Raw genomic sequence first — 24,688 nt, 5'->3', positions numbered from 1 at the left:
AGGGAATATGGTGCCATTTGGGATATAACATCCGATAACTGGTTATGTTCTTGATGTGGATTTTGTAATGCCTTGTTTTTAATGGACTGATATTGAATGATGTCACCGTACGGCTGGCTCCCAACCCATCGGTTCAGGATGATGTCACCGTACGGCTGGCTCCCAACCCATCGGTTCAGGATGATCTATATTAATATTTATTTATTTAACCCTTTCTGAAGGGCAGATCCAGGACAAACACAAAATCTACTGTGACAAAAAAGAACATACGTTTCAAGCCTGTGAAGAGGGCCTAAAATGTTTAGACTTTTTTTCCCTTCAAAACACCCAACTATGTAGCTACTCCTCAAACGATTCACACAAACCTCTCATTGGCCGTTGTCATTTACTATTTTGTTCTTGTAATTATTGGCTTTTGGAAAAGCAACTGTCAATAAATAATTGAATCCCAGTTTGGAGATGATTCTGGTTCCATAGTTGTTTGTAACACCATACTGGCAGATACATGTACTAAACCTGACCAATATCTATTCGTTTTCTTTCCACAAGTCAATACCTGGGTCGTGCTGAGTAACGTTTCTGTAACGGAAAACAACAATGAACATTTCTCATTGGACAATTGCAGGTTGCAGTTCCTCCCCTTCCTGTTTCAGGCACGGCCCAGATGTGCAGCAGGACAGCTGACGTCCTCCTTTCATTATTCAGTCACTGTGTATATTGAAGCTCAGACAACAGACACGTTTTTCTCCCATTTTAATAAAAAAAACGATGACTTGTTGTGAATGGTTACGTTATACTGTAGTGTGGAAGACCATGAGGATGAAACCACTTTGATGCTGCTGCTGTGTATTTGTCTTTGTCCGTCCCAAATGGCACCCTAATCCTATGGACCCTAGTCATAAAGTAGTGCACTATAAAGGGAATAGGGGGGCCATTTTGGACTCAAGCCCTGGGCTTGCGTGTTCATGGCTCTCTCTGAGAGATTGTTACAGTACAAACCTCTTTGGTCAGACCTTTTTTATAGACATCCTGCTTGACATGTAACCATAACAACAACCTTACAGGTTACATAAAACATAGAAACAACTAAATTACCCCCCGAAAAATAAGCTGTTTATATTTTTGCGTAAGCAACAACTGGATAGTTGTTTTCTCATCAAATTTAACACACTCTACACATTTTAACAGTCCACCAAGCCCACAAGATATATTGTTTGCAAACACGGAAAAGCGTTCCCAACAATAACACAACCACTACTGCTTAACGAGTACAAGCTGTTGAGGAGACGGTGTGGCCTTTCAGAAGGGTATACCGCACAGCAGAATCAAGGAGTTAGCCAGATAACTTGCCTGAATTATTCTAAAATAAACTTTCTATTTCTTAGGAAGATAGCCTTGAAATGGGTATAGTCTAACTGACTCAACAACCAAAAACACATATACTGTATTAGCTTTTCTATGAATCAGAAAATCCACAGTTATTTCTGGTTGTTTATCAAACTAACTCATTGATCCTGTGTTGTAGTATACCCCTCTGGTCTTTTCCCATGCAGTAGTCCAGATAGACAGACTCCTATGGTCATTGTCACAGTGGCATGACATTGACCACAGGAGTTGGTAAGACTACCATCTATTCCCCCACTATCTACTACCATCTATTCCCCCACTATCTACTACCATCTATTCCCCCCACTATCTACTACCATCTATTCCCCCCACTATCTACTACCATCTATTCCCCCCACTATCTACTACCATCTATTCCCCCCACTATCTACTACCATCTATTCCCCTCACTATCTACTACCATCTATTCCCTCACTATCTACTACCATCTATTCCCCCCACTATCTACTACCATCTATTCTCCCCCAGCCCTCATTATCCAGTTTAAAATATCATTTTTTTACCAAATCGTGCAAGAAGCAGACTAGTATGAAGTGATAGAGACAAATATAATATATATAGAATATAGTCAACTGTAGTGAAACTGTTTATAATGTTCTATATTTCTCTGTCTACCTCTAAGCCGGCCCATCGCCGCCTACTCACCTAGCCGGCCCATCGCCGCCTACTCACTGGTCCATATCTACTAAACTATCCAGTGACTTACTCTTGATCTCAGCCCCGGCAGTCAATTCTGTTCCAGGCTAAATGTGTGACCATAGAGACAACATAGGCTATATCGGCCCGATTCAGAGAACATGGACTTAAGTCAGCATTTTTTTTAAGTCAACTTATCTCAAGTCTGAATAGGGCCCTATTTGAATCTCTGTGTATGATACTCTGACATCATGGGTACAGACTAAGGGAGTACAGACAGCTCACCCCAGCTCCCCAAACCAAAACATGTGTGAGGGGTTTGTTTTATAGACAATGGATGCTTGTGTTCTGCCCAACAAGTGGTATCATAATGCAGCAGGTGTGTGAGTGCTGTCGTAGCTATCAATTTATAACATTTTTGACATGCGTTTTTCTGGAATTTTGTTGTTGTTATTCTGTCTCTCACTGTTCAAATAAATCTACCATTAAAATTATAGACTGATCATTTCTTTGTAAGTGGGCAAACGTACAAAATCAGCAGGGGATCAAATACTTTTTTCCCCCCCACTGTATATGAAACTGTAGTTGCATGACATTGGCACGCAGTACCTATATTACAAAAATAAACAAAGTTCCCGGTCAAGTACAAGCTCTAAACATGTGAAATGTCAAGAAATATACCGCACTGAAGATAAGCTTGGAGAGCCTAAAATGGTAGACACTGATGAGTTACCATGCTGACAAAAATAGGTATATTTAAACAAAGACTTTGTACGTGTCCCTAATGACATCCTATTCCCTACAGAGTGGCACAGTGGTCTAAGGCACTGCATCTCAGTGCTAGAGGCGTCACTACAGTCCCTAGTTCGATTCCAGACTGTATCACAACCGGCCCGTGAGTCCCATAGGGCGGCGCACAATTGGCCCAGTGTCGTTAGGGTTTGGCCGGGGTAGACCGTTTGTTAAAAATAATTTGTTCTTAACTGACTTGCCTAGTAAAATAAAATTATTTTTAACCAGAGCACTATGGGCCCTGGTAAAAGAAAAAGTAGTGAACCATATAGGGAAGAGGGTGCCATTTGGGACACAACCATTGGCTTTCAAACATGGAATAAATTCCTTAGAGAAGCAAGCACTTAACCTGATAAAACATGAAAATCAATATACATGGACCACCATTCTGTTATAGGTCAGAGGTTAATTTGATCCTCCTCAATGGCATTGCTCAGGAAATCTCCCATTCATGAACTCAGAAGCATTGTCTTCCGACAGATAACATTCTAAAGTGATGGTGATGCCATGAACTGTCAGTGCTGACGTCCGTCATGCTATCTCGCGTAGTAAACACAACGAAATCAGCAGTTAACTGTAACTTACTGCACCTCAGTCCAAACAAAACTGCTGATTAGGAATTTGCATGTGGAGTGTGATCTGTACACCTCTTTGCCTGCTGTTCTGCGTGTATTTACAGATTTACTTACTTACAGACAAACAGACAGACAGACAGACAGACAGACAGAAAAGGTTGAATGTGGTTTGTGAAAGACAATGATATGTGAAATACCCATTATTATGAAGGCAACAGGCCAAGCAACCCAGTTCAAAGGGAGATTGTGCCACTACCTCTGGGACATTACATTGTCCACATTAAGATTTAAAATAGTGAACGCTTCACTGGACTGTTCCAGCCAATACCATAGTAAAAGAATGTCCAACGGGTGAGGATGCCTCCCCCTCCTTCCTGCTTCTCCTCCCCCTCCTCCCCCCCCCTCTCTATCCATCATGCTATTGAAGAGATACCCAGCAGTCCCTGCTGTGCTCTGGCCAATCAGGTCGCCAGGTCAGTTCCTCTTCCTGGTGGGTTCCTCAGGGGTCTCGCTCATCTCTCCGGGGGCCTGGGGGCCAGGGAACGCATGGTGGTACAGGTGCCTGTGACTGGCTGCAACAGTATACAGCTTATATAGAGCCTGGAAAGGAAAATAGGAGAGGAGAGAGGGGTCGTCACTATCTGGCTAAAAAAGAGGGGTGGAATTCTACATGTTAACCGTTGTCAGAATGCTAAAGATAATTTGTTTCAAATGTGCAATATGGCGAAATACAGAAAGGTTACATCCTAGGTCAAATGTAGACTTATACTGAGCCTGATCAACAGCAGAGGAAGAGGGTGCATTTGGGACTTTAACCATTATTGGAATGCTCAAGATAGATAGGAAAATATACCCCCCCCCCCCCCCCCCCCCGTGTACTTACCTCATTTGTGCTTCCCTGTTGCAAAACAGAGCGAAACAAACAAAAAAAACCAGTCTTAGACAAATAATACAAATATCAAGTGTAATATAAATATGAACATGTTATAAATATTTGTTTCCTTCAGCTCAAACTCTGAAAAATACTTTGATCATTTCCAGATGTCGTATTGTTCAACACGGTCATCTGGGTGTATGTCGCCACCTAGTGGTTCGGATGCTCTGTAAATACATGTCTCTAGGTCAGGGGACTTTTCTACCATGAGAGCTATTTAAAAAAGATTAACTGCTGATTTTTTTTCTAGCTTTCAAATAGGAACATTCTCCTCTCCCTGCAACTCTTCCCCTGGTCCTTAGTGTACAAGAGGAAGTAGTACACTATGTTGTCAACTCTTCTCCTGGTCCTTAGTGTACAAGAGGAAGTAGTACACTATATTTTTTGTAAATATACCTGGTCAAATAATGGTTAATAAACAACTTTAAGCGGTGCTCTATAAAATCTAAAAAAATTTCACCAAATTATGTTTTATATTTTCACCAAATTATGTTTTATATTTTCCCATAATTATATTTTCTCAGGTTTCTTTTTTTCCCCTCAAAATTACAATAATTCATAGAGAAACAACAAAATTGGATGTTCTGAGTTCATGGCAATGCTTAAATCACAGCAGAATACCATTTTGGTCTGGAACGTGTAATTCCCCATAATTGCACATCTAGCAGGTGAGGAATGTGCCGTCTAATTTGCCAATGGTTCTGTACTGCTGCTGCTCATTCCGTGGCAAAGTTCGCAAACCGGTAAGGTAAGCCTACTTTTGTAGTTAACATTGAATTGAGAACGTGTTGGGGAAAGTATTTCTGTCAACCCACAAGACAGTTATCACATCAACTGACTACACACGGCGTGATCGACAAACGCACGCACCACACCAGACAGACGGGCAATATTCCTGGAAATGAATTGGCAGTTATTGTGTTAAGTTTGGCTTTTTAAGCTAACCAGGGGCATTTCTGGGTACCTCTTTAGAGTCTACAGACTGGTCTCAGGGCAAGGTTACCCTGTGGTCTAGGACTCTCCAAATCTTGAACCAATTTAACTGTATCTGTCCCGATACCCCAGCAAAAATCTGCTTTTTATTTATCTGACTTTCATTTATCTGCAAGTCCAGCCCTTACATTTAGCCTCACAATGAAGTGTTTAAAAAAAAAAAAAATCCCAGGATAACGACAGCTTAAAGTACAACAATTTGACATAAACAGTTGATTTCATGAGTTTTACTGACAAATGTCAATAAAATAAGGTCCGCCAAAGCAACAACCTGATAAAAATGAATTTATATGAATGCTGTAAGTACAGAAATCATTTACTCAGTGGGAAATTAATATCCAACTAGTCAGTGACAACTGTGTGGAGTTCGGAGTTTGTAGCAGCAACTATGTGAACTTATTACAGTATTATAGACACTATGTGCTGGGATTTCCGATGATCTTCTATGTAGAAGAAGCCCTTACCTTCTAACAACTCTTGTATAGCTTGTGACTGTCATAGAAATGTTCTAATAATTTGAAGCTCCAACCACTCCGACTCTACAGACTTTACTGCAGAAAGACCCCGCCCCCTCGAGCCCCTTCGGGATCCGCCCCTTTGTCACACAAACCTCTCTAGCTCAGCCACCATTAATCACACAGACTAATTGTTGGTATCTACGGATGCAGAAGAAATAAACTCTGAATTGGAAACTAATTTCCAATTCACACGTGTATTAATAGGACAAATATAAGCACCCACCAAATGATTTATATTACAAACTGTATGCTTTCAATTAATGGGTCTTTCACTTGAATGTCTTTTTAATAGTCTTGGCATATTATAAAAAGTATTTCAATGTTTTATATAAAACATTTAAATACTTTTTATAATATGCCAAGACATATAATATTATATGCCAAGACATATAATATTATATGCCAAGACATATAATATGCCAAGACGTATTTAAATGTTTTATATAAAACATTTAAATACTTTTTATAATATGCCAAGACATATAATATTATATGCCAAGACATATAATATTATATGCCAAGACATATAATATGCCAAGACGTATTTAAATGTTTTATATAAAACATTGAAATACTTTTTATAATATGCCAAGACATATAATATTATATGCCAAGACATATAATATGCCAAGACGTATTTAAATGTTTTATATAAAACATTGAAATACTTTTTATAATATGCCAAGACATATAATATTATATGCCAAGACATATAATATGCCAAGACGTATTTAAATGTTTTATATAAAACATTGAAATACTTTTTATAATATGCCAAGACATATAATATTATATGCCAAGACATATAATATGCCAAGACGTATTTAAATGTTTTATATAAAACATTGAAATACTTTTTATAATATGCCAAGACATATAATATTATATGCCAAGACATATAATATTATATGCCAAGACATATAATATGCCAAGACGTATTTAAATGTTTTATATAAAACATTGAAATACTTTTTATAATATGCCAAGACTATTAAAAAGACATTCAAGTGAAAGACCCATTAATTGAAAGCATACAGTTTGTAATATAAATCATTTGGTGGGTGCTTATATTTGTCCTATTAATACACGTGTGAATTGGAAATTCTTTTTTTTGCATATCCCAACTCTTCCCAAGACACCCTCGGAGAGTGGTACAAACCAATCACACAATGTTTAAAAGTGGTTAGGAGTCCAAAATGCGCCGCCGTTATGGTGAGACTCAATTGGTTAAGGTACACATTTATAAGGTAACGCCGTAGAGTACATGGTCAGAAATAAAATACCAGGTCGACTCAACTAGAGGTGAAGTAAGGTGACAATGTCCTAAAATGGACACCTTATCCATTTTGACACACTGAACTTTCCCCTTGATACAGATCTATGATCAGCTTCCTTTCCCCCAATTGTAACTTTAAACATTAGTGGGGAAGATTCTACACTGAACCAAGATCAGGGTCTTGGCGCAACTTCCCGCTACTCCTCCTGGCCATACATAAAGTAGGTTCTGGGACTTACCTGGTCCCAGAAGGCTCCAGCCACCTGGTCGATGACCTGGCCCAGCTCTCGGTACTCCCCAGAGTAGCGTATGTAAGCCCAGGTACACAGGGTGATCAGCGCCAGGCCCAGAATCATATTACACACGCTGGCGATGATGTCCACCCCCACGAAGCCCGTGATGCCCGCCACCACGTACATGCTGAAGATGACCACGAACAGCGTGGCCGGGGTGCGGGCGGCGTGGAAGATGTTCTTGGAGTCGTTGTGCTTGATGTACTGAACGAACACCTCGTCCACCTGAAACAAAGTTGGTTATGTTTAGGGTTGCAAAATTCGAGTAAATGTCCAGGTTTTTCAGAAGTGCAGGAATCAAGAGGGAATAAGCAGAAAATCTGCAATCCTTCAACCAGGATTTCTGGAAAAACTGGGAATTCTGGGAAAGCAACACTAGTTAAGGTGATTGGTTCCACTTCCCAACTAGCACATTTCGTTCCTTGGAAGTTGTGGGAACGTACGTTTTTGGTTTCTCATTGGTTCTGGGAATGAAAGACGTTGCCAGACGGGTAAAACTGAACGTTTTTTAAACATTCTGAGAACGGTCGTGAAAACTTCGCCTTTTCTGGGAACATACATTTTTAGGTTCCAACGAGGTTCTGAGAACGTTTTACTATGTTTCCAGGGAGGTTCTGAGAACGTTTTACTATGGTTCCCTGAACGTTTTCCTGGGAGGATTTATTAACGTTCTGAGAAGATAGTTAAATAATGTTCTGAGAACTTTTAATAACACTGCTAGCGGAGGTTAACTGATTTAAACTCCAAGCACAGATAAAACATTAAAACACATGTATTTTTTATTGTGGCATGGCGTCAGTGAGATTCGGCAGGGCAGCCTAGTGTTTAGAGCGTTGGACTAGTAACCGAAAGGTTGCAAGTTCGAATCCCCGAGCTGACAAGGTACAAATCTGTCGTTCTACCCCTGAACAAGGCAGTTAACCCACTGTTCCTAGGCCATCATTGAAAATAAGAATTTGTTCTTAACTGACTTGCCTAGTTAAATAAAGGTAAAATAAAAATGTTTAATTCAAGACTATGATCTTCTGTTCTCTATCCATGGAATGAGTCCTCTGCGCTACCAGGATGGAGCTAGCTTGCCATGTTTTTTTTGTCTATTCAAACAGACCCCATTTCAAAGGAAAACAAGCACTCATTAAGATGAGGTGTGACCAACGCACTTGAACCCGCTTAAAAAGGTAGAGGATAGAGAGAGTTTTGTTGCTGCTGAGAACAGAATATAACTGGGTTATCTTGCAACAAATATCCATTGGACAACCATGCTTTCACCAAGGTCTAAGAAAAATATGCTTCTCAGAACGTTATGTGCTAGCTGGGTTGCCACTTGCCAAATATGTATTTAACGGGCGGGTTCAGGGCACAGATTAAGCATAGTCCTTAGTCCAGGATTAGGCTTAATCTGTGTCCGGGAAACCGCCCCTCAATGTTTATGTATTCAGGTTGATTGTTTGAAATGGTGAATGAAGCAGAGGTAACTCAGACATACACTCTCGTGATGAGGTAGCCTTACTTCTTTGCGACTTAAAATCAGTGTCACCTGACCCTCGACCCAAGAGGGAATTTCCTATTGGGCTAATGGTTAAGAAAGGTTTCCCGAGCGGAAGACAGCGGTGACATACTTCTCCCTCCAGCTGTAGCAGGTAGCGTCGACTGAACTCCTCCCCTCCCATCTTCTTGACCCCTCGGAACACCTGGAGGGCTTCCTCTCTGATGTCACTTTGTCTGGCCTGGAGCTCTGCCGGAGCCAGGAAGGGCCGGTCCCCACCGCACACCTGGAAAGGAAGGAGGGGTGGTTATTAGATACCTTCACCATAGTGGGATAATAGAGCAGTGGTTCTCCAACCTCTCCTCGGGGACCCCCAGACGTTTCACAACATTGTTGTAGCCCTGAACTAGCTCACCTGGTTAAACCCCAGACGTTTCACAACATTGTTGTAGCCCTGAACTAGCTCACCTGGTTAAACCCCAGACGTTTCACAACATTGTTGTAGCCCTGAACTAGCTCACCTGGTTAACCTAGTCAAGGGCTTGATGATTAGTTGAATCAGGTGTTCTAGCTCTGGAATAGATCAAACACATGGAACGGCTGGGTTCCCTCGAGGAGAGGTTTGAAAAACGCCTGAAAAAGAGTATTCACTCTTCAGGAGAACGACTATTGGCCGGTGGGGAATGACTATTGGCCGGGAGGAATGACTATTGGCCGGGGGAAACGAGTATGGGGGGGGGAATGCCGACTATTGGCTGGGGACGACGACTATTGGCTGGGGACGACGACTATTGGCGGGGGGGACGACGACTATTGGCTGGGGACGACGACTATTGGCTGGGGACGACGACTATTGGCCGGGGACGACGACTATTGGCCGGAAGAAGGGAGGGGGGTAAAAAACATTTCTGGATCCGGGAGGGACAACAGTAGGTCTCAGTAGGTCTCAGTAGGTCTCAGTAGCTCTCAGTAGCTCTCAGTAGGTCTCAGTAGCTCTCAGTAGGTCTCAGTAGGTCTCAGTAGCTCTCAGTAGCTCTCAGTAGGTCTCAGTAGCTCTCAGTAGGTCTCAGTAGCTCTCAGTAGGTCTCAGTAGCTCTCAGTAGCTCTCAGTAGCTCTCAGTAGCTCTCAGTAGCTCTCAGTAGGTCTCAGTAGCTCTCAGTAGCTCTCAGTAGCTCTCAGTAGGTCTCAGTAGCTCTCAGTAGGTCTCAGTAGGTCTCAGTAGCTCTCAGTAGCTCTCAGTAGCACTCAGTAGGTCTCAGTAGCTCTCAGTAGGTCTCAGTAGGTCTCAGTAGGTCTCAGGAAGGCAGCAGCATTAGAATTGGAGGTAAATATAGAAACAACCATGCCTTCTTACAGTACCTGCTCCATCTTCTTGTTGTACAGGTCCCTGGCTGCTGCCACTGCTGCCAGGTTGTTGGCCTCTGCTGTGGCCTGAGGAAAGAGAACAAAACACAACAGAACACATGTTATATCTTTGTCAGGAATATATATATATATATATATATGTGTGTGTGTGGCATAATGCATTGTAATGCGGTAAGCCTTGGCTTGTCTGAGCCGGAACGGCTCATAGGAGCAGGGGTCTATCTCCTGTTTCTGTAGTGAGGCGGCTTGATGAGAACGGCTCATAGGAGCAGGGGTCTATCTCCTGTTTCTGTAGTGAGGCGGCTTGATGAGAACGGCTCATAGGAGCAGGGGTCTATCTCCTGTTTCTGTAGTGAGGCGGCTTGATGAGAACGGCTCATAGGAGCAGGGGTCTATCTCCTGTTTCTGTAGTGAGGCGGCTTGATGAGAACGGCTCATAGGAGCAGGGGTCTATCTCCTGTTTCTGTAGTGAGGCGGCTTGATGAGAACGGCTCATAGGAGCAGGGGTCTATCTCCTGTTTCTGTAGTGAGGCGGCTTGATGAGAACGGCTCATAGGAGCAGGGGTCTATCTCCTGTTTCTGTAGTGAGGCGGCTTGATGAGAACGGCTCATAGGAGCAGGGGTCTATCTCCTGTTTCTGTAGTGAGGCGGCTTGATGAGAACGGCTCATAGGAGCCGGGGTCTATCTCCTGTTTCTGTAGTGTGAGGCAGCTTGATGAGAACGGCTCATAGGAGCAGGGGTCTATCTCCTGTTTCTGTAGTGTGAGGCAGCTTGATGAGAACGGCTCATAGGAGCAGGGGTCTATCTCCTGTTTCTGTAGTGTGAGGCAGCTTGATGAGAACGGCTCATAGGAGCAGGGGTCTATCTCCTGTTTCTGTAGTGTGAGGCAGCTTGATGAGAACGGCTCATAGGAGCAGGGGTCTATCTCCTGTTTCTGTAGTGAGGCGGCTTGATGAGAACGGCTCATAGGAGCAGGGGTCTATCTCCTGTTTCTGTAGTGAGGCAGCTTGATGAGAACGGCTCATAGGAGCAGGGGTCTATCTCCTGTTTCTGTAGTGAGGCGGCTTGATGAGAACGGCTCATAGGAGCAGGGGTCTATCTCCTGTTTCTGTAGTGAGGCGGCTTGATGAGAACGGCTCATAGGAGCAGGGGTCTATCTCCTGTTTCTGTAGTGTGAGGCGGCTTGATGAGAACGGCTCATAGGAGCAGGGGTCTATCTCCTGTTTCTGTAGTGAGGCGGCTTGATGAGAACGGCTCATAGGAGCAGGGGTCTATCTCCTGTTTCTGTAGTGAGGCGGCTTGATGAGAACGGCTCATAGGAGCAGGGGTCTATCTCCTGTTTCTGTAGTGAGGCGGCTTGATGAGAACGGCTCATAGGAGCAGGGGTCTATCTCCTGTTTCTGTAGTGAGGCGGCTTGATGAGAACGGCTCATAGGAGCAGGGGTCTATCTCCTGTTTCTGTAGTGAGGCGGCTTGATGAGAACGGCTCATAGGAGCAGGGGTCTATCTCCTGTTTCTGTAGTGAGGCGGCTTGATGAGAACGGCTCATAGGAGCAGGGGTCTATCTCCTGTTTCTGTAGTGAGGCGGCTTGATGAGAACGGCTCATAGGAGCAGGGGTCTAGCTCCTGTTTCTGTAGTGAGGCGGCTTGATGAGAACGGCTCATAGGAGCAGGGGTCTATCTCCTGTTTCTGTAGTGAGGCGGCTTGATGAGAACGGCTCATAGGAGCAGGGGTCTATCTCCTGTTTCTGTAGTGAGGCGGCTTGATGAGAACGGCTCATAGGAGCAGGGGTCTATCTCCTGTTTCTGTAGTGAGGCGGCTTGATGAGAACGGCTCATAGGAGCAGGGGTCTATCTCCTGTTTCTGTAGTGAGGCGGCTTGATGAGAACGGCTCATAGGAGCAGGGGTCTATCTCCTGTTTCTGTAGTGAGGCGGCTTGATGAGAACGGCTCATAGGAGCAGGGGTCTATCTCCTGTTTCTGTAGTGAGGCGGCTTGATGAGAACGGCTCATAGGAGCAGGGGTCTATCTCCTGTTTCTGTAGTGTGAGGCAGCTTGATGAGAACAGCTCATAGGAGCAGGGGTCTATCTCCTGTTTCTGTAGTGAGGCAGCTTGATGAGAACAGCTCATAGGAGCAGGGGTCTATCTCCTGTTTCTGTAGTGAGGCGGCTTGATGAGAACGGCTCATAGGAGCAGGGGTCTATCTCCTGTTTCTGTAGTGTGAGGCAGCTTGATGAGAACGGCTCATAGGAGCAGGGGTCTATCTCCTGTTTCTGTAGTGTGAGGCAGCTTGATGAGAACAGCTCATAGGAGCAGGGGTCTATCTCCTGTTTCTGTAGTGAGGCGGCTTGATGAGAACGGCTCATAGGAGCAGGGGTCTATCTCCTGTTTCTGTAGTGTGAGGCAGCTTGATGAGAACGGCTCATAGGAGCAGGGGTCTATCTCCTGTTTCTGTAGTGAGGCGGCTTGATGAGAACGGCTCATAGGAGCAGGGGTCTATCTCCTGTTTCTGTAGTGAGGCGGCTTGATGAGAACGGCTCATAGGAGCCGGGGTCTATCTCCTGTTTCTGTAGTGAGGCGGCTTGATGAGAACAGCTCATAGGAGCAGGGGTCTATCTCCTGTTTCTGTAGTGTGAGGCAGCATGGTGTTCAAGTACCAGCAGCATACCACCCTGCATCCCACTGTTGGTTTGCCTCTGAAGCTAAGCAAGGTTGGTCCTGGTTGGTCCCTGTATGAGACCAGATGCTACTGGAAGTGGTGTTGGAGGGCCAGTGGGATGCACTCTCCCCTCTGGTTTAAAACAAATATCCCAATGCCCCAGGGTAGTGATTGGGGACATTGCCCTGTGTAGGGTGCCATCTTTCAGCTAGGACATTAAACTGGTGTCCTGACTCTAACCTCGGTGTCCTGGCTAAATTCCCAATCAGGCCCTCATACCATCACGGTCACCTAATCATCCCCAGCTTACAATTGGCTCATTCATCCCCCTATAACTATTCCCCAGGTCGTTGCTGTAAATGAGAATGTGTTCTCAGTCAACTTACCTGGTAGAAAATAACACCTAATGGACATGACCCTAACCCTTTCCTTATTCCACATTTTGTTGTGTTACAACTTGAATTCAAAATGGATTACATTAATTGAAAATGAAATACTTTACATTAGTATTCACATCCCTGCTGTCCTATATACATAGACTTGGAATCACTGGCCACTTTAATAATGGAACACTAGTCACTTTAATAATGTTTAAATTATGTTACATACTACTTTACACATCTCATATGTATATACTGTATTTTATTCTACTGTATTTTTAGTCAATGCCACTCCGACATTGCTCAATCTAATATTTATATATCTCTTAATTCCAATTATTTGACTTTTAAATTTGTGTGTATTGTTGTTAATCCATTTTTGATACTACTGCACTGCTAGATACTACTGCACTGTTAGATACTACTGCACTGTTGGAGCTAGAAGCACAAGCATTTCACTACACCCGCAATAACATCTGCTAACCATGTGTATGGACCAATAACATCTGCTGAATATGTGTATGGACCAATAACATCTGCTGAATATGTGTATGGACCAATAACATCTGCTAAACATGTGTATGGACCAATAACATCTGCTGAATATGTGTATGGACCAATAACATCTGCTGAATATGTGTATGTGACCAATAAAATTTGATTTGATTTGGATTTGCTACATGTTAGAATCACCTTTGGTAGTGATAACAGCTGTGAGTCTTTCTGGGTAAGTCTATAAGTGTTTTGCAAACCTGGATTGTACAATATTTACACATTATTATTATTATTGTAATTCGTCAAGCTCTGTCAAGTTGGTTGTTGATAATAGCTAGTCAGCCATTTTCAAGACATGCCATAGAGTTTCAAGACGATTTAAGTCAAAACAGTAACTAGGCCACTCAGAAATATTCAAAGTCGTCTTGGTAAGCAACTCCAGTATATATATTTGGCCTTGTGTTTTAGGTTATTGTCCTGCTGAAAGGTGAATTTGTCTCCCAGTGTCTGTTGGAAAGCAGACTGAACCAGGTTTTCCTCAAGGTTTCTGCCTGTGCTTAGCTCTATTCCTTTTATTTTTTATCCCCCCAAAAAACTCCCTAGCCCTTGCCGATGACAAGCATACCCATAACATGATGCAGCCACCATCATGCTTGAAAATATAAAGAGTGGTACTCAGTGATATGTTGTGTTGGATTTGCCCCAAACATAACGCTTTGTATTCAGGACATAAAGTTTAATTTGGGAATGTTTTTATTCTGTACAGGCTTCCTTCTTTTCACTCTGTCATTATGTGGCTTGCGACAGCAGCGACATTTTAAATATTGTAAGAATTATTCCGGACTAATTATCATTATTATTTGGAACGATAAGATAGAAATGCCATTCAAACTTTAAAATGTGTAGACTGATCTGGATTAGGCTGCTTGCATACAACGATATCTTTTATACTTTTTAAACGATTAAACTTTTTTGTCCTTCTTTTTGTCCTCCATTTTGTCTTCCATTCACTTTCATGGGATTTTCCCCCAAAGAATTCTAAAAGACCCCATTGTGACATCATCACTTCCGTTATTCTATTCACTGTAAATGCAACGATGCAACTCTTGACACAAATCAGACATTTTAACCACTTTGCCAAAAACAGACAAAAAAAAGTTAGAGCATATGAAATCTTCCACTACATCTCTGCTTTTCAAATCTGAACTTCGAACAAAAATATGTTATTCAGATAAAAGTAACAACTGTTTTAGTAACAGCATCAATAATCCTTTTCTGTCATTTTTTATAAACAATTTACATTTTTACCACTTTCCCCAAGAAGTTAGACAAAAAGTTAGAGGGTATGACATCTCCGTCTACTTCTCTGCTTTTCAAATCTGTTCACGGATTAAAAATACATGCTATGGATCTAATGATACAGGTGTTTCAGTAACTGCATTAAGAAACGTTTTCTCAACTTTTTCCAAACAACAGCCGGTTTGACCTCTCCCCCAACAAGTCACACAAAAACGTAAGAGCATGTGAAATCTTCCTCTACTTCTCTGCTTTTTAAATATGAAAATAGGAATAGCTTCTACCAATCATTAGATATAGCTGTTTTAGTAACCCATCAAATGCTTTCATTAAGGATGCAGAAAGTCATGTCAGAAGATAGCGGACTCATTGCTTACCAACAACAGCTGCAAATTACATTTTGAAGTTCACTACTGACCACACAACTACTGACCACACAACTACTGACCACACAACTACTGACCACACAACTACTGACCACACAACTACTGACCACAACTACTGACCACACAACTACTGACCACAACTACTGACCACACAACTACTGACCACACAACTACTGACCACAACTACTGACCACAACTACTGACCACAACCACACAACTACTGACCACAACTACTGACCACAACTACTGACCACAACTACTGACCACAACCACACAACTACTGACCACACAACTACTGACCACACAACTACTGACCACAACTACTGACCACACAACTACTGACCACAACTACTGACCACACAACTACTGACCACAACTACTGACCACACAACTACTGACCACACAACTACTGACCACAACTACTGACCACAACTACTGACCACAACTACTGACCACAACCACACAACTACTGACCACAACTACTGACCACAACTACTGACCACAACTACTGACCACAACTACTGACCACACAACTACTAACCACACAACTACTGACCACACAACTACTGACCACACAACTACTGACCACACAACTACTAACCACACAACTACTAACCACACAACTACTGACCACACAACTACTAACCACACAACTACTGACCACACAACTACTAACCACACAACTACTGATCACACAACTACTGACCACAACTACTGACCACAACTACTGACCACAATCCAAAAAATACTGACCACAACCACACAACTGCTGGCCACTACCAACCACCACTACTGAGCACAACCACACAATTACTGACCACAATTACTGACCACATCTACTGACCACAACTGCACAACTACGAGTGCCAAGCAGAGATGCATTGTGCCCCATTTTTTGTCCTTACTATGACTCAGTATTTGGTATGACTCGGCCGGGGTCTGTACTCCGAACTTTCCAATTTCAGAGCGGACATTCTAACCACAAGGCCACTGAAAGGCATAACACTATAAGCTATAAGACAACGAGGTAATTGCATACCTGCAGCATGGACTTAGGGTGTGGCAGCTCCTCACCCTGGTAGATTTTGATGTATGCCTGAAAGAAAAAAGATAATGTCACCAAACACCTACAGTACCAGTCAACAGTTTGGACACACCTACTCATTCAAGGGTTTTTCTTTATTTTACTATTTTCTACATTGTAGAATAATAGTGAAGACATTAAAACTATGAAATAACACATATGGAATCATGTAGTAACCAAAAAAGTGTTAAACAAATCAAAATATATTTTATATTTGAGATTCTTCAAAGTAGCCACCCTTTGCCTTGATGACAGCTTTGCACACTCTTGGAACTCTCTCAACCAGCTCCATGAGGTAGTCACCTGGAATGCATTTCAATTAACAGATGTGCCTTGTTAAAAGTTAATTTGTGGAATTTATTTTCTTAATGCATTTAGCCAATAAGTTGTGTTGTGACAAGGGTGGTATACAGAGTATAGGCCTATTTGGTAAAAGACCAAGTCCATATTATGGCAAGAACAGCTCAAATAAGCAAAGAGAAATGACAGTCCATCATTACTTTAAGACATGAAGGTCTGTCAATGCGGTTAATGTCAAGAACTTTGAAAGTTTCTTCAAGTGCAAAACCCATCAAGCTCTATGATGAAACTGGCTCTCATGAGGACCGCCACAGGAAAGGAAGACCCAGAGTTACCTCTGCTGCAGAGGATAAGTTCATTAGAGTTAACTGCACCTCAGATTGCAGCCCAAATAAATGCTTCAGAGAGTTCAAGTAACAGACACATCTCAACATCAACTGTTCAGAGGAGACTGCGTGAATCAGGCCTTCGTGGTCAAATTACTGCAAAGAAACCACTACTAAAGGACACCAATTAGAAGAAGAGACTTGCTTGGGCCAAGAAACACGAGCAATGGACATTAGACCGAGTGGAAATCTGTCCTTTGGTCGGATGAATCCAAATTGGAGATTTTTGGTTCCAACCGCCATGTCTATGTGAGACGCAGAGTAGGTGAACAGATGATCTCCGCATGTGTGGTTCCCACCGTGAAGCATGGAGGAGGAGGTGTCATGGTGTGGGGGTGCTGTGCTGGTGAGACTGTCTGTGATTTATTTACAATTCAAGGGACACTTAACCAGCATGGCTACCACAGCATTCTGCAGCAATACGCCATCCAATCTGGTTTGCGCTTAGTGGGACTATCATTTGTTTTTCAACAGGACAATGACCCAAAACACACCTCCAGGCTGTGAAAGGGCAATTTTACCAATGAAGGCTATTTGGGATGAGTTGGCCTGCTGAGTGAAGGAAAAGCAACCAACAAGTGCTCAGCATATGTGGGAACTCCTTCAAAACTGTTGTAAAAACATGTTTTATTTTACCAGGTAAGTTCTCATTTACAGCAACTACCTGGGGTATAGTTACAGGGGACGATTAGGTGTCCACGGTGGTACAGTATGAAGACCAGATTGTGACTTTAGCCAGGACACTGGGGTTAAAACGCCTACAAAAGACAGCACCCTACACAGGGCAATGTCCCCCAACAAAATTTTAGGTCAGAGAAAAGGGTGCCTCCAACTGGCCCTCCAACACCATCTGGTCTCCCCTCCAGGACCAACCCTGTTTAGCTTCAGAAGCAAGCCAGCAGTGGGATGCAGGGTGGTATGCTGCTAACCAATGAAATAACTATGAAATTCCAAGCATTCCAAGTGAAGCTGGTTGAGAGAATGCCAAGAGGGTGCAAAGCTGTCATCAAGGCAAAGGGTTATATTTTGATTTGTTTAACAGTTTTTTTTTTGGTTACTACATGATTCCATATGTGTTATTTCATAGTTTTGATGTCTTCACTGTTATTCTACAATGTAGAAAATAGTAAAAATAAAGAAAAACCCTTGAGTAGATGTGTCTAAACTTTTGACAGGTACAATACATTTGAATGTTTCTTAACAAAACATATGTTTAGATGTAGGTACATACAGTATCATATAGATATAGGTACATTCAGTATCATATAGATACATACAGTATCATATACATACAGTATCATATAGATGTAGGTACATTCAGTATCATATAGATACATACAGTATCATATAGATGTAGGTACATTCAGTATCATATAGATACATACAGTATCATATAGATGTAGGTACATATAGTATCATATACATACAGTATCATATAGATATATACAGTATCATATAGATGTAGGTACATACAGTATCATATAGATGTAGCTACATACAGTATCATATAGATACATACAGTATCATATAGATGTAGGTACATACAGTATCATATACATACAGTATCATATAGATATATACAGTATCATATACATACAGTATCATATAGATGTAGCTACATACAGTATCATATAGATACATACAGTATCATATACATACAGTATCATATAGAAGTAGGTACATACAGTATCATATACATACAGTATCATATAGATACATACAGTATCATATACATACAGTATCATATAGAAGTAGGTACATACAGTATCATATACATACAGTATCATATAGATGTAGGTACATATAGTATCATATAGATATATACAGTATCATATAGATACAGTATCATATAGATATATACAGTGTCATATAGATACAGTATCATATAGATGTAGGTACATACAGTATCATATATATGTAGGTACATACAGTATCATATAGATGTAGGTACATACAGCATCATATACATACAGTATCCTATAGATGTAGGTACATACAGTAGCATATACATACAGTATCATATAAATACAGTATCATATAGATGTAGGTACATACAGTATAATATACATACAGTATCATATAGATGTAGGTACATACAGTATCATATACATACAGTGTCATATAGATGTAGGTACATACAGTATCATATACATACAGTATCATATAGGTGTAGGTACATACAGTATAATATACATACAGTATCATATAGATGTTTCTACATACAGTATCATATACATACAGTATCATATAGATATATACAGTATCATATACATACAGTATCATATAGATGTAGCTACATACAGTATCATATACATACAGTATCATATAGGTGTAGGTACATGCAGTATCATATACATACAGTATTACATTTACATTTTTGTCATTTAGCAGACGCTCTTATCCAGAGCGACTTACAGTAGTGAATACATTTCATACATTTTTTTCCCCGTATCATATAGATGTAGCTACATACAGTATCATATACATACAGTATCATATAGATGTAGCTACATACTGTATAATATACATACAGTATCATATAGATGTAGCTACATACAGTATCATATACATACAGTATCATATAGATGTAGGTACATACAGTATCATATAGATGTAGCTACATACAGTATCATATACATACAGTATCATATAGATGTAGGTACATACAGTATCATATAGATGTAGCTACATACAGTATCATATACATACAGTATCATATAGATGTAGCTACATACAGTATAATATACATACAGTGTCATATAGATGTAGCTACATACAGTATAATATACATACAGTATCATATAGATATATACAGTATCATATACATACAGTATCATATAGATACAGTATCATATAGATGTAGGTGCATACAGTATAATATACATACAGTATCATATAGATGTAGGTACATACAGTATCATATACATACAGTATCATATAGATGTAGGTACATACAGTATCATATAGATGTAGCTACATACAGTATCATATAGATGTAGGTACATACAGTATCATATACATACAGTATCATATAGATGTAGCTACATACAGTAACATCTCTTCAATCAAAAGCTCTGTCTCTAACCTTGAAGTACTCCAGCAGGCCTCTACAGGTGATGTTACTGCCGTTGATCTCCTTGACATCCAGGTTCTTAGGACTCAGCAGCCACGGGACCAGGATCTGCAGGTTGTTGATGAACTCACGGTCGATCTCTAAACACAGGTTAGGGAGAAGATTGGAAGGGTCGTTATGTAAACAGTAGAGGCTGATGACCCTGACCTGGACGTGAACCAGCGACCCTCTGCACACAGGTTAGGGAGAGGAATAGGAGGCCTATAGAAAAAAACCTACTGGTATCCTTCTTGTCATGGTGTCATAATTCCTTGACCTTTTCTATTATATGGAATTTGATCAGACAATTACTGTATATTTTGTAGGAAAGAAACTGCTGTGTGTATGAAGCCTGGGTGATCATGATGTAGTCCACCTTTGAGTCTGCCGTCGAAGTTCGGGTTGGTGGCCACTTTGAGTCCGGGGTGAGGCATCAGGAAGCAGGAGATGTTGGTGAAGCAGGAGTGGATGTGTTTACGAACGTTCTGCAGCTCCTCGTGCTGGTTCTCAGAGATCTAGAACACACAACCACAGACACGTACAACCACAGACCAACCACAGACCAACCACAGACCAACCACAGACCAACCACAGACCAACCACAGACACACACAACCACAGACCAACCACAGACACACACGACCACAGACACACACGACCACATACCAACCCCAGACCAACCACAGACCAACCACAGACACACACAACCACAGACCAACCACAGACACACACGACCACAGACACACACGACCACATACCAACCACAGACCAACCACAGACCAACCACAGACCAACCACAGACACACACAACCACAGACCAACCACAGACCAACCACAGACACACACGACCACAGACCAACCACAGACCAACCACAGACACACACGACCACAGACCAACCACAGACCAACCACAGACCAACCACAGACCAACCACAGACACACACAACCACAGACCAACCACAGACACACACAACCACAGACCAACCACAGACACACACGACCACAGACCAACCACAGACCAACCACAGACACACACGACCACATACCAACCACAGACCAACCACAGACACACACGACCACATACCAACCACAGACCAACCACAGACACACACGACCACAGACCAACCACAGACCAACCACAGACACACACGACCACAGACCAACCACAGACCAACCACAGACACACACGACCACATACCAACCACAGACCAACCACAGACACACACGACCACATACCAACCACAGACACACACGACCACATACCAACCACAGACACACACGACCACATACCAACCACAGACCAACCACAGACCAACCACAGACACACACGACCACATACCAACCACATACCAACCACAGACACACACGACCACATACCAACCACAGACCAACCACAGACACACACGACCACATACCAACCACAGACCAACCACAGACACACACGACCACATACCAACCACAGACACACACGACCACATACCAACCACAGACACACACGACCACATACCAACCACAGACCAACCACAGACCAACCACAGACACACACAACCACAGACCAACCACAGACCAACCACAGACACACACAACCACAGACCAACCACAGACAGACATCAACCCCACACACACACACACACACACACACACACACACACACACACACACACACACACACACAGCCACAGACGTGCACCGCCACAGACACAACCACAGACCGACATCAGAAAGACACAGATACAACCACAGACACAGACAAACACAGACAGAGACACAAACACAGTTGGTAACAGTGTTGTTACTACTGATGCCGAGGTTGTGGGTTCCATTCCTGCAGGGGGATCACAGGGATCTGTACGTTTCTTTGGATGAAATCGTCTGCTTATAATAATAATAATATTATTACAGCTTACATGATGATGTAGAATAAATAGCATCCTTTTTAGTTTCAATGAATCACAAACTGTTAATATAACTGTTGTTGTTGTTATTGTTGTTATCTTTAGATGAACCACGATAATCCTCTGTGACCTCTGACCTTGAGCCTCTTCTCCAGGAACTTCATGCCTCCTTCCTGTCCGTAGCCAAACTCGTAAGGGAAACTCCAATCCCGGACTAGGAATATCATGGACTGAAACGACACACAGGTTCACTAAGTTACCACGCAGTAAGAAAGTAAACAGCATGAGCTGATGTACAGTACCCCAAAAATCTATGTAGAGGTGCTGACTAATAGAGAGTAAAGTGTATAAAAATAAACAAGGTGCAGTAGCAAGGCAAGTTTGTGACAGCAAGACGCTACTAAAGTAGAGAGGATGTACAGTGCCTTCAGAAAGTGTTCAGACCCCTTGGCTTTTTCAACAAAAACAATGATTTAATTGAGATTGTGTCACTGGCCTACACACTATAGCCTATAATGTCAAAGTGGAATGATATTTTTAAGAAATGTTTACACATTAATTAAAAAGGAAAAGCTGAAATGTCTTGAGTCAATAAGTATTCAACCCCTTTTGTTATAGCGAGCCTAAATAAGTTCAGGAGTAAAAATGTTCTTCACAAGCAGCATGTTGCATGGACTCTGTGCGCAATAAGTGTTTAACATGATTTATGAATGACTATCTCATCTCTGTACCCCACTGCTCAGTTTGGGGACAATTCCTTCGACCTCATGGCTTGGTTTTTGCTCTGACATGCACTGTCAACTGTGGGACCTTATATAGACAGGTGTGTGCCTTTCCAAACCATGTCCAATCAATTGAATTTACCACAGGTGGACTCCAATCAAGTTGTAGAAACATCTCAAGGATGATCAATGGAAACAGGATGCACCTGAGCTCAATTTAGAGCCTCATAGGTCTGAATACTTACGTAATTCAGTTTTTTATTTTTAATACATTTGCAAACATTTCTCAAAACCTGTTTTTGTACGATAAATTAGATATTTCCATATTTCATTTTCAATAAATTAGAAAAAGTTCAAAAAATATGTTTTAACTTTGTCATGTACAGTTGAAGTCGGAAGTTTACATACACCTTAGCCAAATACATTTCAACTCAGTTTTTCACAATTCCTGTCATTTAATCTTAGTAAACATTCCCTGTCTTAGGTCAGTTAGGATCACCACTTTATTTTAAGAATGTGAAATGTCAGAATAATAGTAGAGAGAATGATTTATTTCAGCTTTTATTTATTTCATCACATTCCCAGTGGGTCAGAAGTTCACATAAACTCAATTAGTATTTGGTAGTATTGCCTTTAAGTTGTTTAACTTGGGTCAAATGTTTCAGGTAGCCTTCCACAAGCTTCCCACAATAAGTTAGGTGAATTTTGGCCCATTCCTCCTGACAGAGCTTGTGTAACTGAGTCAGGTTTGTAGGCCTCCTTGCTCACACACATTTTTTTAGTTCTGCCCACAAATTTTCTATAGGATTGAGGTCAGGGCTTTGTGATGGCCACTCCAATACCTTGACTTGGTTGCCCTTAAGCCATTTTGCCACAACTTTGGAAGTATGCTTGTGGTCATTGTCCATTTGGAAGACCCATTTGCGACCAAGCTTTAACTTCCTGAATGATGTCTTGAGATGTTGCTTCAATATATCCACATCATTTTCCATCCTCATGATGCCATCTATTTTGTGAAGTGCACCAGTCCCTCCTGCAGCAAAGCACCCCCACAACATGATGCTGCCACCCCTGTGCTTCACGGTTGGGATGGTGTTCTTCGGCTTGCAAGCCTACCCCTTTTTCCTCCAAACATAATGATGGTCATTATGGCCAAACAGTTCTATTTTTGTTTCATCAGACCAAAGGACATTTCTCCAATAAGTACGATCTTTCCCCATGTGCAGTTGCAAACCGCAGTCTGGCTTTTTTATGGCGGTTTCGGAGCAGTGGCTGAGCGGCCTTTCAGGTTTTGTCGATATAGGACTCATTTTACTGTGGATATAGATACTTTTGTGCCTGTTTCCTCCAGCATCTTCACAGGGTCCTTTGCTGTTGTTCTGGGATTGATTTGCACTTTTCGCACCAAAGTACGTTCATCTCTAGGAGACAGAACACGTCTCTTTCCTGAGCGGTATGACGGCTGCGTGGTCCCATGGTGTTTATACTTGCGTACTATTGTTTGTACAGATGAATGTGGTACGTTTGAAAATTGCTCCAAAGGATGAACCAGACTTGTGGAGGTCTACAATTTTTCTTCTGAGGTCTTGGCTGATTTCTTTTGATTTTCCCATGATGTCAAGCAAAGAGGCACTGAGTTTGAAGGTAGGCCTTGAAATACATCCACAGGTACACCTCCAATTGACTCAAATGATG

General features: G+C 41.9%; 1 protein-coding gene across 1 annotated transcript in view; it reads right to left on the bottom strand.

Moving 5' to 3' along the window:
• Positions 1-736: 736 nt before the first annotated feature.
• The window catches only part of atl1 (atlastin GTPase 1), a 52,781-nt gene continuing 28,829 nt past the window's right edge, over positions 737-24,688 (bottom strand). The window contains exons 7-15 of the mRNA XM_014194332.3: positions 22,409-22,501; positions 20,753-20,891; positions 20,350-20,477; positions 16,534-16,590; positions 10,271-10,342; positions 9,044-9,196; positions 7,371-7,649; positions 4,294-4,308; positions 737-4,010 (exon numbers count right to left, since the gene is read on the bottom strand). Of these exons, the coding sequence (XP_014049807.1) occupies positions 3,885-4,010; positions 4,294-4,308; positions 7,371-7,649; positions 9,044-9,196; positions 10,271-10,342; positions 16,534-16,590; positions 20,350-20,477; positions 20,753-20,891; positions 22,409-22,501 (1,062 nt within the window). The 3' untranslated portion in view covers positions 737-3,884. The remainder of the gene's footprint in view (positions 4,011-4,293; positions 4,309-7,370; positions 7,650-9,043; positions 9,197-10,270; positions 10,343-16,533; positions 16,591-20,349; positions 20,478-20,752; positions 20,892-22,408; positions 22,502-24,688) is intronic.

This window comes from Salmo salar, chromosome 01 (assembly GCF_965601325.2).
Source record: "Salmo salar chromosome 01, fSalSal1, whole genome shotgun sequence".
Taxonomy (NCBI): Eukaryota; Metazoa; Chordata; class Actinopteri; order Salmoniformes; family Salmonidae; genus Salmo; species Salmo salar.
The sequence above is the reverse complement of the archived record's forward strand: the minus strand, read 5'-3'. Positions and strand labels throughout refer to the sequence as shown.